The following is a 16,769-nucleotide window of genomic DNA, read 5'->3' on the forward strand; positions in this document are numbered from 1 at the left end:
CTAATAGTTGTCAGCAGCAATTTCAAAATCACACTTAAAAAAATGCATGTGTAGGCCTCCAACAAATATTTGGGAAACTGTTTTGGAATATGAAAGTTCTTAAGGATATCAGCTACATATAATTCAGATCTGTATGATAAAAACCTTTGTACACATAATTTCTGGGGTTATTTGTGTTACACATGATTTATCATGAAACAATAAACTCCCCAAATGATGGCACCCTAAAATTGAAATCTAATACTATCATAATGGTTGCCTTATTTTATAAGAATATTACTTTGTCCCCATTTCATATTTTGTAAATTGGAGATGACATTGACATTTTCTAGACTTAAGCAAACTTTGAATATAAATAAGTTGCGCATGTGTGGTATTTTGTCTATGTTGGGAAATGTTTTTTTGTGGTTAATGTAAACTCAAATTACTAGAGTAAAATATGAAACAACTACTTTATATTATGTAAATTAGGGTGTCAAGGATTGGGTAAATAAGCTACCTACCAAGTTCAGCACCGTAATTGTGAAAGTTCTGCATTTTTTAGAATATAACTTAGTGACAATAGCTTTCTTTTTTTAAAGGGGATTTGGAAAAATATTCACATTTCAGTTCTTTGGACTGTCAGTCTGAACTTGCAAATCAAAAGAAATTCTGAAAGAAGAATTTGATTGTCTAAAACCAAGTATTCTAAATTATGGAAATATACCTCAAAGAAATGAGAGAGAAATCATAATGAAGCTGCTTTCTCTTTTGAAAAATTCTCCTAAAATGTTGCAAAATAGAAGTATTAATGTCTTAAAATATTCTTTTTTAAGTTGAAATATTCTGCCACCTCAAATAATCAGAAAACTTTACATTAACTTTCCACATAGTAGACTTTTCAATACAAAATTTAAAGTTTATTTTGACCAAAGTTGTAAGATATGACAAAGCACTTTTTGAGCAGAGGTAATTTTATGTTTGTTTCTCAAAACAATTGAACCATACTTTGATGTTTATGTTGATTGTGTGCACGGTTTGTGTCCACTTCTGATGGAATTGTCATTCAATTATATAACTCCTTCATAGAATCCAATGATTAGAGACTGAAGATCACCCGGCAGCAACCAGCAACAACTGCTCTATTTTACTCATATCATTTTAAATATAAAGATATAAAAATAAAAAGAATATTAGGAACTAGTAATGAGAGACAACCATCTACCAAAAATCTCAAGGATACTGGAGACTTTCTAGTGATTGCAGTGTCACTGAGGTGACCTTACTCTGGGACTGTTCATGCTGGGCAGGTGTCTATTTATTGTGCAGATGTATAAAGATACAAGAATTAGGATAACATTTTTTGCTCACTCTCACATTCTCCCATAAATTGAAGATATGGGGGCTAAATTAATGAGAAAAAGGGATAGTCCTCTCTCATAATGTTACAGAAAATGAATTATGACTTTTGTAGGATTTCTCAACTCTGTTCCCTGCCCATGCCCCAGCTGCAGTGTACCTCAGTCAATCCCAACCTTTGCATTAGCCTTCGAAAGTCCTAAATTCCATTATTCAAGGCAAGTATGTTTCAATGCAATAATACACTGTGTCTGGGTATACACAGTGGTCTTAAATAAATTATTTAATGGGCCAAAAAGAGCCATTAGAACAAAAAATTGGTAATTTTACTAAATCATAAAGCATTATACAACCAACTGTAGACAGTATATAACAGTATTTGGTCCTTAAGATAATCTGAAAGATAGCTATCACACAAGAAAGAGATCCAAAACTATTTGAATGATATTCTAATATAATTAGAGGGTTTTTTTAAAACATCTTTTTTTTTTTTTTTTAAGATTTTATTTATTTATTTGACAGAGAGAGACATAGCGAGAGCAGGAACACAAGCAGGGGGAGTGGGAGAGGGAGAAGCAAGTTTCCCGCAAAGCGGGGAGCCCGATGTGGGACTCGATCCCAGGACCCTGGGATCATGACCTGAGCCGAAGGCAGACACTTAACGACTGAGCCACCCAGGCGCCCCTAATTAGAGTTTTTTAAAGTATTCCTAAATTTAAGCCTTACCATGAAGAATATAAAAGTAATGAGTCACTTATACACCGTTTGAAATTTTTTGTAAAAAAAAAAAAAAATAATAATAATAATAAAATCTTAAAAATGGAAGACCTGCCGGCCAGTTACATTTTATTTCTACAAAGTAAAAGCTATTTAAGTGTAAGTATTAAAAAGTATATAACATGTTACTTTACCAACGCCTGTCATTCTTCTGACATACTTTGGAAGGATTATACACACCACACACACGCAAATGTGCACATGCACACAAAGACTTTTATTTGTTATATTCCAACAAATTGATGGAGGTATTAATAAGTATTGGATACTTCTTTAGGAGAGCAATGAAAGAAGGAGATGGAGGAGAAAGATCCCATTTTATTCACAATTAAAATGAGACCATTTATTATTAATGACTAATATAATCTTTAATTATGATTGCTGTTTGTTATGTTTTTTTTTTTTTTTTACCTCAGCAATATATTGTGAAAATTATCAAGCATACAGTAAGGTTGAAATAATTTTATAAATATTTTATTATATTAAATAAATATATTATTAAGTTTTATCACATATCTATCCATCCACTATGTATCCATCATTTATCTTGCTATGCTATGCATTTCAAAATAAATGACAAATATCAAGACACTTAACCCAAAATATTTCAGTATGCATATAATTAAGTACAGTTCATTATTATTTATGGATTTAATTTTTTTTAGCTAAAACAAATATAATGGAATGCAAAAACTTAAGTGTTTCACTAGGTAAATTCTCACAAATACATACATTTGCATAACCCCAAACCCTCTTAATATCTAGAAAATTATCAACACCCCAGAAAATTCTCTCAGGCTCATTCCTTACCCTCAAACACAGAAGCAACCACTGTTGTGATTTTTCCACAATAGATTAGTTCTACCTCTTTTAGAATTCACATAAATGGGTTCATACATTATATCCCTGTTGTATATTTATTTCATTTAGCATTTTTTGAGATTTATATGTCGTGTGAATTGGAAGTTCATTTTTTAAAAATGATTAACAGTGTTCCATTGCATTAAAATGTCAGATTTTGCTTATTTATTCCATAAACCCACTTAAGGCTGATATTAATAAACCTATTATTAAAATTATTGCACAACTTTTAAGGCACATGTTTCCATTTACTTACAGTGAATATTAAGAGAGGAATTGGGAATCAAAGGATAGGTTCTTTTTCTCTTATTTTATAAGAAACTGCCAGACATTTTTGCATAGAAGTTATGAGTAAACACCATATTGCTCCAAATTCTTGCCAACATTTTGTATTGTCAGACTTCATAATTTTAATTATTTTGGTGGATATACACTGACATCTCATTATTACCTATTTTACTGTTCCAATATGACAAATGGTGCTGAATATTTTTGTATGTGTGTGCTTTATTGTCCGTTCATATATCTTTGTGAAGTGTCGTTCAGTGTCTTACTCGTTTCATTAGGCTATTGGGGATTTTTGTTAAGTATATCTGGAATAACAATCCTTTGTCAGATATATGTTTTTAGTCTGTGGCTGACTTTTTAATTGGGTTAAACATATTTTTGTTTTTTTTTCTTTTGATGTGGTCTAATTTTTTTTTTTTTTAATTTATTTATTTGGCAGAGAGAGACACAGCGAGAGAGGGAACACAAGCAGGGGGAGTGGGAGAGGGAGAAGCAGGCTTCCCGCCGAGCCGGGAGCCCGATGTGGGACTCAGTCCCAGGACCCTGGGATCATGACCTGAGCCGAAGGCAGACGCTTAACAACTGAGCCACCCAGGCGCCCATGTCTAATTTATTTTTAATCTCCCTTAAGAATTGAAAAAAAACTCTTCTGACGCCCAATTTGCAAAGATATTCTGTAGATTTTAAATTACAATTTTAGCTGACATTTCAATTTAAGATTGAATTAACTTATCAAATTAACTTTTATGTATGTTGTAAGGTAGAATTCAAAGTTCATTTTTGTTGTATATGACTATCCAACGGTTCCAGCACCATTTTTTAAAGACATGTCTTTCCTCATTGGATTGCTTGGGCAAGATAAATTTAAAAAAAACAAAAAACGTCATTTATGTCACTAATCAAATAGAGAAGTGTGGAACTATTTATGGTCTCTTATTGCACTCCATTCTTCAATTTGTCAATCTTTATGCTAATACCACTCTAATTTTCTGTATCTCTATATAAGTCTAGAAATCAGTTAGTGTGACTTACCCAAATGCATTCTTTTACCACGTCACATTGTATATTTTATGGTCTTTGCATTCCCACAGATATTTCAGAATGCAAGAAGTAAATTCATCCTTATTTTATTGGATTTGCACTGCATTTCCAATATAGAAAAACATTTTTGATGTAATATAGAATATATAACATATGGAAATATTTTTCATAATATAAATATCCCTTGTTCTCTTTACTTCAATATTATTATTGCTTACTATTTCCCTTTTTTAAAAAAGATTTATTTATTTGAGAGAGAGAGTGCTTGAGAGCACGTGAGTGGGGGGAGGGGCAGAGGAAGAAACTCTCCAGGCAGACTCTGCTGAGTGAGGAGCCCAATGCAGAGCTCATCTCAAGACCCATGAGATCATGACCTGAGCCAAAATCAGGAGTCAGTTGCTTAACTGACTGAGCCACCCAGGCGCCCCGCTATTTCCCTTTAAGAAGAGAAATGTTGAGATTTGATTAAATGTCTTAAAAGCAAGCAAGTGTATCTAAATGTACCTGTGTTTAGTGATGACAGATATTATGCTGAGGAAGCTGATAATGATGTCAAATGACACATTAGGTCTTTGAAATTTCTCAGGTACTATAAAAAGTTGTGATAGTTGACCACAACCAGGATTCTCATTTGTAATTATTGTACTTCTGATCACTTAGTAGTATAAAGAAGTTTGTAACTGGGCTCTACTCAGCCCCAATTTTCATTAATCTGTTTGTTTTTGAGGGGGGCAATGGGATTCATCTGCATAACCTTGTTCTCTGAAGATTATTGCTACCAATGGCCACTTTTCAAGTGTTATAAATCTTGACAACCACTTTGTTCATCTTTTCAATCAGGTGCAAAACTCAGCTATATCAATATTTTTTAATTGCTTGGCAAAAAGTAGTAAACATCTACTCATACACAAAGTGGTTTTGAATTAATAATCAAAATAAATAATGCTTTGTATTTTCAGATGGTATATGATTCTGTAGGTTGAATACATCTGTGTTATATGTCAAAAAGACCACCATTTCAATAAAAATTAACATAGTGCTCTAAGTGATGTTTCTATTTTAAATAAAGAAAACTTTAAAAAAATTCTCAATCTTTACATATATACATATATATCAATATATATGTATATATATATGCAAATATATGTAAAGATTGAGAATATATATATATATATATATATATATATATATATATATATACACAAATACACATAGAGATATGTATGGGGGAAATTGCAATGTTGTGAAAAACTAGGGTCGTGGAAATAAAGATCCTATGGCATGTAAGTTTAGATGTCAAGATGTTTTCTAGTTCTGAAAATGCGACTGGAAGATGTTTGCACAGGTTATTTTACTCTGCTTAGCATTATAGATTTGTTTTATAGCAACTGATCATGAAAAAGGAAAGACTTTAATTTAGATAAACATATTTTCCATCAACATGTATTATCCATAAAAATGAATGTTCTTCAAATGAAGTAATTTAGTTTTGCCATATCATACAGTAAGAATTATAGGAAAGTCATGTTTCATTCTTGTTAAGTTTTCCATGAAGAAAAATGAGAAAAAGTGAGAAAATGCTACTTTGACATGCAGTTTAGCTTAATAATAAGAATTCAAATCTTTGGTAAATAGGATATTGAAACTTTTTACCTGGAATTTACTACAATTGTAAAAGTCAAATACTAAGATATAATTGTGTTCCGATTAGATAATATTCCAGCTAGAGATGGAAAAGCATTAACCAAAAAGCCTGGTTCTTTTTTTTTTTTTTTTTTAAGATTTTATTTATTTATTTGACAGAGACACAGCGAGAGAGGGAACACAAGCAGGAGGGAGTGGGAGAGGGAGAAGCAGGCTCCTCGCCGAGCAGGGAGCCCAATGCGGGACTCGATCCAGGGACTCCAGGATCATGACCTGAGCCGAAGGCAGTCGCTTAACCAACTGAGCCACCCAGACGCCCCAAAAAGCCTGGTTCTAATGAAAGAAACATAAACTAAAGAGAAAGCACATTTTTTTTTTTTAAGATTTTATTTATTTATTTGACAGAGACGCAGCGAGAGAGGGAACACAAGCAGGGGAGTGGGAGAGGGAGAAGCAGGCCTCCTGCGGAGCAGGGAGCCCAATGTGGGGCTCGATCCCAGGACCCTGGGACCATGATCTGAGCCGAAGGCAGACACTTAACCGACTGAGCCACCCAGGTGCCCCAAGAGTAGGCACATTTATTGCCAGCCATATTTTCAGAATGATTTATCCAAAGTATACTTTTTCTTTTGTTGAAACTCAGATTACTATTGCTTTATGTTGACTATGCCAGCTTTGTTCTATGTGGTAAAAGTCTCTTCAATTCTAATCTATTCTTGAGTAAATACAAGAAAATTCTGCTTAATTAATTGTAAATGACATGCATATTGATACAAAAGACAACATTTTGTACCTATGAAAAACTGGTAATAATCTTAATGTTAAAGAGTTGAAGGGACATTATATGTATTGTCAACATGCTGTTTTATAAAAAATCGCAAAAGAACAAGTATGGAAACCATAAAAAAAATATTTGTCCTTTGGAAATAGTACAAAAAATATAGTATGGGTATATCACTTGGGTTTACCATATCATTATTTGAGATAATATTGATTTTAAAACTCTAAGTCATCAATATGAGAGGCATTGTTAAATCTCTATTCCATGTACATTAAAAATACAACTATAAAATTTGTGTAGGAAAATGAAAATATATAGATGTATATGATACAAAACAAAGAATAGCAAACTGTATGTTCTTTTTTATTTTTTATGTTTTTTTGTGTTTATTTTTTTTTTGCAAAAAGTATGTTCTTCAAGAGCTTTTTTTCCTTCTCTTCGTTTATTTTTAGGACCTTGACCTTCACACTAGGAAAATGGCTCTGAAAGAGTAGGTTTCGTTTGCATGTTGGTAGTTGATCTTAAATGTGCTTATTCTGAACTAAACTCAACATCTAGACATCTGATGTAGTTTTAGTCTTGTTTATCTTGGTTTTGATTAAATACATTTTTCTGCTACAGAATAAGTACAGTATTTGGCATAATGTGATGCATTACAAAATATCATCATAAATCATTTTTTTGTGGTGAAATCAGTCATCAAAATGATGTATCTGTATAATCTGCATTAGAGAATTATTTGCACTGGCCCTTCTGACATTCTACGCACCAAATGATACTCTACTTTTATGGCTAAGCTGCTACTTCTTCTTGTTTATGACTGTATGTTTCCTATGGTTGCTATAACAAAATACACTTAATGGCTAAAATCAACAGAAATATATTCTCTCACAAAAGCTAGCAGTCCAAAACCTGGTTAGGGTCTTCTCCCTTTGGGCTCTGGGAGAGAATCCATTGCTTGCCTCTTCCAACTTTTGGTTGGAAGCAGGGCATTTCTTAGATGCATCATTCCAATCTCTGTCTCCATCTTCACATCGCCTTTTATTCTTTTTGCATGTCTCCAAACCCTGTCTCTCTCTTACAAGGATGCATATGATTGCATTTAGGGCCCTCCCTAATAATCCAGAATAACCCTCCTCTCAAGATCTTTAACTTAATCATACTTTTTGTCATATAAAATAATATTAATTCTTTTGCTATGTTAGATATTTTAAGATTCTTGGGATTAGAACAAAAGTGTACTTCAAGGGGGGACCATAATTTAGCCTACTACAATGATCAACTTTATTTTCCAACAAGTTTGGGAGACATTACTCAGAACACTCTATATCACGACCTACTTACCTTTGTGCACTGATGGAGCTAATCAAATGTACTAAAACAGTATATTAAACAATTAATGCATGACTAGATTTATGGTCAACAAAATATGTCTATAATTAAAAACATAAAAATCACTATATTAACGTAATGCCGTTCACTCCAGAATGACACCACTCTGCAATGCCTTCTACTTCCATGCTCACTCCATTCTGCACTGTGGGAAGATGCCACCTTCTCAATGGCCCGAGTACAGTGTCTATAGAACATCATGAGGAATGTATTAGTTTTCTGAGGCTAACAAATTAACAAAATTTATGGCTTAAAGAACAGGAATTTATTTTCTCACAATTCTGGAAGCCAGCTGTCCAAAATCAAGGTGTTGGCAAGGCCATGCTCCCTCCAGAGGCTGTGGGGGAGAATCTGTCCTTTGCCTCTTCCAGCTTCTGGTGCCTGATAGTGGCTCTTGGCTTACTTTAGCTCATGGCTGCCTCTCTCCAATCTCTTGACTCCATGGCCACCTTGCCTCTTCCTCTTTTGTGTATCAAACATCTCTCTGCTTCTCTCTTACAAGATTATGTGTGTTTCGATAGAGAGGTCACTAGGATAATCCAGGATCATCTCATATCAAAATCCTTAATTTAGTCACATCTGTGAAAAGTGCACCATGTAAGATAAAAATCTCAGTTTCCAGGTATCAGGCTGTGGATATATTTTTGGGAATCGTTATCACATGACAAGGTATATCAAAGAATATGCTGATAAGCATTAGGCACTAAATGAGGCAACTTCTGTTAACATACATCTTCTGAAGCCTGATCTACCATTTTGCTGCTCCTTACTCTCGAATGTTCAGAACATGCTTTCACATCAGATTCATCGCTGGTCTTTGATTTTACCACTTGAAAAAGAATTGAAAAATTCTGCCTTTGAGCTCCTCTGATAGTTGGCTCTCAACTTTCTCAGATATATCTTGAATCAGCTCACTCTTTATGCCTAATGTAGAAATTTCTAAAAATATAGTCCTTACTCTTTATAATCCAATCATTGATATAGGACATGTAGCCAGTAATTCTGGCTTTTGGTGTGTACCTAGTGGCAAGGTAAGAGAGGAGAATTAGAGATTTTGACATTACTTGGATAGTTAAAAATAAAAACAACACTGTAGGCAAAAGATACTTGTATTTGTGAGGGATAATGATTGAGTCAGAAATGCTATCATTATACTGTTGATTGAGATATCTTGGGCTGAAATATTGTTATTTGACTTTGAATAATTAATTTTATGATTATGAGGTTTACTTTCATCATCATCCATATAATATATTGATAACTATTATACCTATAAAAAAGGATTATTATAAGGATTGGTTGAATGAACAAAGACAATTGATGATAAAATACACTTACCAGATTTACAGATCAGTGTTATTTGAAAGATAAGAACAGTGGCTCATTGTACTGTTAGACTTCAAAAGCAGATGTAGTGGAGCTAGACACTAGCATTGGAGAGGAGATCCTGGACATTTTAAGAAAAAATAATAAATACCCATACCATAAAATTTCATAGTCTCTATTTCTTCATGCACATATATGTATATGTGTACATATATTTGTACATTTCATATTCAAATGAAATAGTGTAAAATTATAGTTTAAAAGATTTTGAAACTAAAAATAACTTTCTAATTTATCAAATTCTTTATTATGAGCACAAATTAAATCTGCATATTTAATTATGCATTTTATTCATTTTATGAACATGAGAAAAGGCTTCCTTTAGCCACAGCAAATAAACCTAGATCAGCTTGACTTAAATCTCCTCTATGCCAATTTTTATGGTATCCAAGTTTCAATCAAATGATTTAGCATGTCTCTTTCTGGCTACATCCTGTGCCAAGTCATTCTTGGACTCCAAAATAATTCTATGCCTACCTGTTTCTTCTTTAATATGATTGAGTTATTATGGCATCACCATATTATTAATAACATCATATTCTGTTGATAGGACAAGTTAAATTAAATTTGAGGATATATCATAAGCAGAGGAAATGTGATCCAAGACCTTTCTAAAACAGGAAATATAATTCAGTTTTAGAGAAATGGCCAGGAATCACAGATAAAATATTTGGTAGTATATAAGATCAGGTAGAATATATCTTGATATAGATTTATAACATAATGAGATTGAATTTAATAATACCTTTGCAAAATTAGGAGAAATAGATCCCTCACTGGGGGAAAAGGCAGATGATTTGATGATAATATGAAATCCTATTCTTGCCTATCATCCATGCCAAAGCCGTCAAACCCATTCTAAGATTTGGTTCTGTACTTCATAGACTACCTGATTGACCCATTGGGTTGCAGTACAATTGCTCTACAAGAAGAAAAACTGTAAAGCATAAACTCTCAATCCAAGACCCAAACCTGTGGTGCTTACCTCTAAGGTAGCTAAACATTTCACAGATTTTCCAGCAGGTTCGGTTCTATTTATTGAATTTTGTATGTATTTCAAGGGAGAAAACAAATGATTGTCCCTCGCATTTTAAAATTGAGTAATTATACAGTTATTCAATGATCATGTTTCTACAGATAGAAAGAAGTATACTTGATTTTTTATTTGGGTTACCTCAACTCATTTTACTCACAAATAATATAAAGAATAATTTTGCATAACTTTAGTAGAATGACAGAGAGCAGGATAATCAACTATTCAAAATTTGATGCTTTCCTTAGATGTTTGGAAATTCTCTTAACTAATTCAACAATTTTTTTTTAAAGGTGTCAATAGACTTGCTCATAAAGCCCAGAACACCGTTATTTAAGGAAAGATCAATCCTTTTTATAACCCATAAATCTTGGGACAAATCTTGGGCACCTCCCAATTTTTTAGTTTTATATTTCTTATAATTATAATGCAGATTTAATTTTTTTTTTTTTTATTTTCCTACCAAATGTCCTTTACATGCCACCAATTTCCTCCAGTCTACTCCAGTATGGTGTTTGCTGGCTTCTTCCACTGCAACTGACCATTTTTCCCTTTGAAATTAATGAGTATTTTGGAAGAAACAATTTGAGATGATGCAAATAGCTTTCAGTCTCTTGGAAATTTTGTCCTCCAACAATTATGACGGTAGCGTTCTAGTGGCAGTGTTCTGCGTTCCTCATTCCTTTCGCATCACATGGACTTCTTCCACAAGGGACAGCTGCCCCTTCTCCTCTGTATATGTATTCATTCAGTTATTTATAGAGAACAGTACAGTTTTATGGAAATTTATTTTATTTGATGGGTTATAATCCAGTGCTATTGCTACTTATATTTTTGTCCAAATCATTTTAGCTTTTGACCATTGGGAGTTCTTTCATTTTGATTCTTTTGCACTTACAACATACTGTGTTCTGTTTTGAATGTTTCCTTATTTTCTGTTATTCTCCAGGCTCATTTTATATTTTCCTGGTCTGCAATCAATCCTTTCCTCCAAAGAGTCCTGTGGAGAATATATTTCTATGATCTTGCATTTAGTAAACACACTGAGGTACATTTAAACATGTGAATTTTTTCCTTAGGTTTTTCCTCTTGCTATGAAGGAATATATTAGCCTTCATTATTGGAGATTAAAGAAATTCTTTAGGGATTTTCTCCCCCTCTGTCATTTTTATCTCCTTTCCCTCTTTGTGTTAGTCCTATTGGATTGGATCAATTATTCATGTGCTTTATATTTTTTTTACATTTTTTCAAGTCTGTTTGACTTTCTGCACTAACATTGGATAATTTGCCACCGTTAGATTATGTCTCAAAAATGTATTTGTTAGAATATACAATTTTCATTTTATTTTCTCTTCTGTATTTTTTTCTTTATAATCACAAATTTTAGTTTTAAAGAAATCTGTCTCTCCTTTCTGATAAAACCTAATTTTGGTTTTATATGAGATATTACTGTTAGTCCCTTTGAGGGTATTAATTTTATTTTTATAAAATTCATGCTACTGAGACAGGGAAACTGAAGGGTCCCCCTGAGAGAAAAAGCTCTTCGGATTTGCTTTTGCTTCCTATCTGGCTTCTATTCTTGCTAGGGCTTGCACCCCCACCCCACTCTACACATGCCTCAGAATGCAAATAATCTATGTCCTCCTTGTTAAGGACAAGGAATTAATGATTTCACTAGAATAGGTGACAGCTAAAGAAGGACCAGGGGAGAATAACCAGGTGAAGCTATCAGGCAGGTATTCCAGACTACTGGCACTAGACATCTCGAGGCCAAAACCCGTGACTTCAGGAAATAAGTGACTTATGATGGACACCTGGACCTTGTCCTCATTCTGACCGGTTCCTGGATGCCCGAAAGGACACATGCACCAGATCACAATCGTCTATAAAAATCCCCAGACCCAAAACAAAAATGACACTCCCTCTTTTCCTTTTTGAGTCTCCCAGACACTAAGTCAGTCTATATTTGCTCTATTTTCAATAAACTCTGCTTTTACCACCTGCTGGCTCACATTGGATTTCCTTCCTGCAGGAAGCCAAGGACCCTCTTGGCTGGTCCTATAGGGCCCCCCTTGGGTCCTCAGACTGGCCTGTCTGCATCACTACTTTTCCAGCATTCTTTGTGTTGTTTTTTTTTTTTTTCCTTGAAAGTTTGTTATATTTATTTTTCCTTCATACTACTGACTTCCCTCAACTGTCAAACAATTTTATGTATAATTGTCTTCTAATATTTATAAGTAGGGTTATCTCCTGCGATATATTGTTTACTTGCATACATTTCCTTAGCATTAGTAACACTTTTTGCTCCTCTGGCAATGATTAAAGGAGGTCTCCTAAAGTAAGTTAGTGGTGTGATGCATAGGCTGCTTTTTTTTTTTTTTCCCTAGAAATTTAGAGATTTTTGTTTCCAACAGCTGTAAATTAAAGGTGTACAAGATACGTTTTCAAACATATGTCCTATTTGTTTTGCTTTACAATGAAGACAATGAATAAATTTTTTAAAATGGCAGACACAACATACTTGATATTTCCAATGGCTTACAACAAATACCTGAAAATAATTTCTAATTTTCCATTTATTATTGCTATTTAGTCACAGAAAAAAACATTGTCCAAGAAATTTATTTTAGCATATGCCATATACTGATATAATAATTTTATATGAAGAGAAACCATTGCAGAAGTGACTAATACGGTGCCTGTACAAGGAAATAAAGAAAATAAACCAATAAATTCTTCCATGTAAAGACTTTTGATCTACATTATTTTTTTTCAAAATATAAAACCTTAATATTAGAAGCAAAGAGAAAAACAGCAAAGAAAACAATAAAACAGAAGACCAAGGATAAAGAACTGCTTTGTGCAGACGCTTTGCATACATAGTATATATGTATGGGCTGAGTTATAATAAAAATACTTATGTATTATAGTCAATTCTCATGTAGGGTCAGAAAGCAATTTCCAATCAAACATGACTGGACTGACATTTTCTCAGTCTTTTTTTTTTTTTTTTTTAAGATTTATTTATTCATTTGAGAGAGCGAGAATGAGAGAGAGTACATGAGAGGGGGGAGGGTCAGAGGGAGAAGCAGGCTCCTCGCCGAGCAGGGAGCCCGATGCGGGACTCGATCCTGGGACTCCAGGATCATGACCTGAGCCGAAGGCAGTTGCTTAACCAATTGAGCCACCCAAGCGCCCATTTTCTCAGTCTTTAATTACATGACGAATTATAGCTGTGAGGCAGTCACTTCTGGTCAGCATTATCATGACAAATGCTTGATAAGATACAGTTTTTCTCCTTGTTCACTTGTGAAAATTGGTGCCTTTTTGTAATATTCTACAAGTTCTTCCATGGTGCTGAATTTACGGTGCCCAATGCAGTAGACAGTCTCTTTTAGTTGGACTTTAAAATGCTTGTTTTCCCTTGTGCTTTTAGTGATACGGAGAAATCGTTTAGCGAAGATTCACTATCACGAATGAGGAAATCACCTTCATGCCCTCTTTCATTTAATGCCATTTCTGCTTGATGCCTGGTGACTTTCCCATAATACCATGGATTGCCAGCAAACTTTCCAGTGAGTGAAGGTCTAATGTAATCACACTGCGGAGGTGATGGTTCCAAACCTAAGGTTAATGGATCATTCTGCATAATGGTAACATAGTTTTTTGACACCAGACCAACCATTCCATTGATCTTCCTGCATTTCCACCATTCAGGGTCATTTTCAGGCTTTTCAATAACATCCATTACATCTCCTTTCTCAAAATTAAGTTCTTCATCATTGGATGAACTGAATGGGTAAAGAGCCTGTACCACATGCAACACTTGCCCGGTATTTAGGTTATTGACAACTGCTGCTAATTTCTCTGACAGAGAACCCACATGGTCACCCAAGGACTGTCACCTTCCTCAGTTACATAGTTTGAAGGGAACCATCCAACTTGTCCATTGTAACTACCCTGCCACCACCCATCCCTGCATTTCTCCATGACGATCACCTTTGTCCCTTTTATCAATGATAATTCATCCTCTCTCTCTGCCATGTAGTTAAATTTCACATAAGCAGGCATGTTGAGGTCATAGAGACGTTCCCCTGGGTCAACAAAGCTATCATCAGCAGGAGATGCAGAATCTGGCACACTATGTTTTCTTTTCACTTTTCCAATGCCTAAGGTATCCTTTAGATTTTTTACAATAGATGCTTTCCGAGCACTGTTTTTCCTCTCCACATAGTTAGAAGGCACAAAGCCCATTTTATTCATGGAGTTTTGAACTCGCCACCAGGACTTAGAGTCATCCAGAAGCCATAATCTCTCATTCTTCTTGATGTCCAGCTCTTGTTCTTGTTGGGCCACATAATCAAATTTGGCTACTACCACCACTTCTTCTGCCATCTTTCAGCAGCTTCAGCTACAGTACAGTTGTGCTCTTGGACAGTGTGAAGAAGTTCCATGTGATTGATCAGCAGACTCAAGAGGAACTGGAAACAGTGGAGATCTCAGAAGTTCTGTTGGTCTATAACAGCAGCCATTTCAAATCACTAGCCACCAGAGGAAATGTTAACTAGGCATTGCAACTTATCCCCTTGGGCTGGTTAAGAGAAGCATCTTCTAAGTTGTTACTTGATTGCCAGAATCCTTCCCTCTGCCGGGTCCGTGCGGCCCCAGCTCACCTGAGGAGGGCACTGGGAGACCGCCGCGGCTGCCGCGATGGCCATTACGGCCGCATAGGCTGCTTTTAAGGAAATGTGGAGAAAATACGTTTTGGAGTGAAGATGTCCATTTCTTATGGGGAAGATATCTAAGATTTTTGCTTAGTTCTGTTCTGGGTGCTGCCAGATGCATATTTCCCCAATTTCGATTGTTGTGGACATAGTTAATACAGGAGGGAAATGCAGGAAATAACTAAGTGAAACAGGTGACAGGTGCAGCTGTTCCACAGCTCCTTAAACATTGACCCTGTCAAGAGCCTCAAGGACACTTCCAAAAGACAAAAATAAAATAAGAAACAAAACAACAAAAAGTTCTGCTTCTTTTCCTCTCATCTTGAAGCTAATGCAAGCATGATCTGAAAGTGGAAGGATGCACTTTTTTTTTTGAAGCTGAGCGGTGAAGGGGCAAGGTAGAGTCACCTTGTTTTGTTTGCATAGAATAGCAGGTTCCTGCCCCACTGAAGTTAACTATCTTTGCAATCATCATTTGCATTATATTGCAGGAAATGCCTGCTCAGGTAGGGAGGATATATCCTTTATGATTTTTCCACAAAGCAATTTGTGCTGATTTTAAAAATAATACTTATTATGTGATTTTATTGAGATTCTAATAGGAGGAATGATAATCATCTATGTTCAGTCAACCATTTTTGAACTAGGAATAAGCACAGAATCTTAAAGCAAGTCAAAATCAGAAAACAACAGTTTACCATAAGAATGAAAGAAATTATGAACTTTATTAGCTTTTAATAAGATTTTATAATGCAATTTTTTTTCTAATTTTACTGGACTGTTTACTCAACTGTTTGTGTTTTGTTTTGTTTAGGGAAAAACAGCTACTTTTCATTGCCTAGAATTTCTGATATTTCTGATATTATTGCTTGCATGAGTAAGTAGGGAAAAAATGTTTTTTGTTTACTTTCTTAGCAATTTTTTTGGTGATATAAGTCAGAATGCTAGAAAAAGAAAAAAAAAGACAACCCATGAACAATATTTAGTCTGGAGATATATATATATATATATTGCTCATAAATTGTTTAATATTTTTCTTTTAAAATTTGGATATTTTAGTTCATATATCTAGATTTTCAGCTTTGTAAAAGAAAAATCACCAGATCTGACAAGAGTGGATAAAATTCAGTTGTCACATGGGGAAATTAGCCGGAGCTAACATAAGATTACACTTTTAAAATGGTGTCTTATTTCCAGTTTGCCACAATATTTAGTATTTAGTATTTAGTACTAATCACTAGAATAGTACTAATATTAGTGTTGATATAGTTTGCATATATTGCATATCTGACTTTATTAGAGATTTAATTTTGCAACACTTTTTCTAATTAAAATATTTAGTACTAATCACTGCCAGTTCATAACCACCAGACAGAACAAATCACATAATACATATTTTTTTTAAATCAGTGCAAATTATTTGGTTGAAAAATCATAAAAGATATATCCTCCTTACCTGAGCACGCATTTCCTGAAATATAATGCATATGATGATTGATGATTG

At 34.2% G+C, this 16,769-nt stretch overlaps 1 protein-coding gene across 1 annotated transcript; it reads right to left on the bottom strand.

The window, feature by feature from the left end:
• Positions 1-13,428: 13,428 nt before the first annotated feature.
• On the bottom strand, positions 13,429-14,986 carry LOC118006155 (cytoplasmic protein NCK1-like). The gene is given in 4 exon segments (XM_034998729.1): positions 13,429-13,528; positions 13,742-13,962; positions 13,965-14,435; positions 14,438-14,986. Coding segments are annotated over 3 exon segments (1,128 nt in total). The 5' UTR covers positions 14,937-14,986; the 3' UTR covers positions 13,429-13,528; positions 13,742-13,804.
• Between the last annotated feature and the right edge of the window lie 1,783 nt (positions 14,987-16,769).

This window comes from Mirounga leonina, unplaced genomic scaffold (genome assembly GCF_011800145.1).
Source record: "Mirounga leonina isolate KUSES-001 unplaced genomic scaffold, KU_Mleo_1.0 Mir_95, whole genome shotgun sequence".
Taxonomy (NCBI): domain Eukaryota; kingdom Metazoa; phylum Chordata; class Mammalia; order Carnivora; family Phocidae; genus Mirounga; species Mirounga leonina.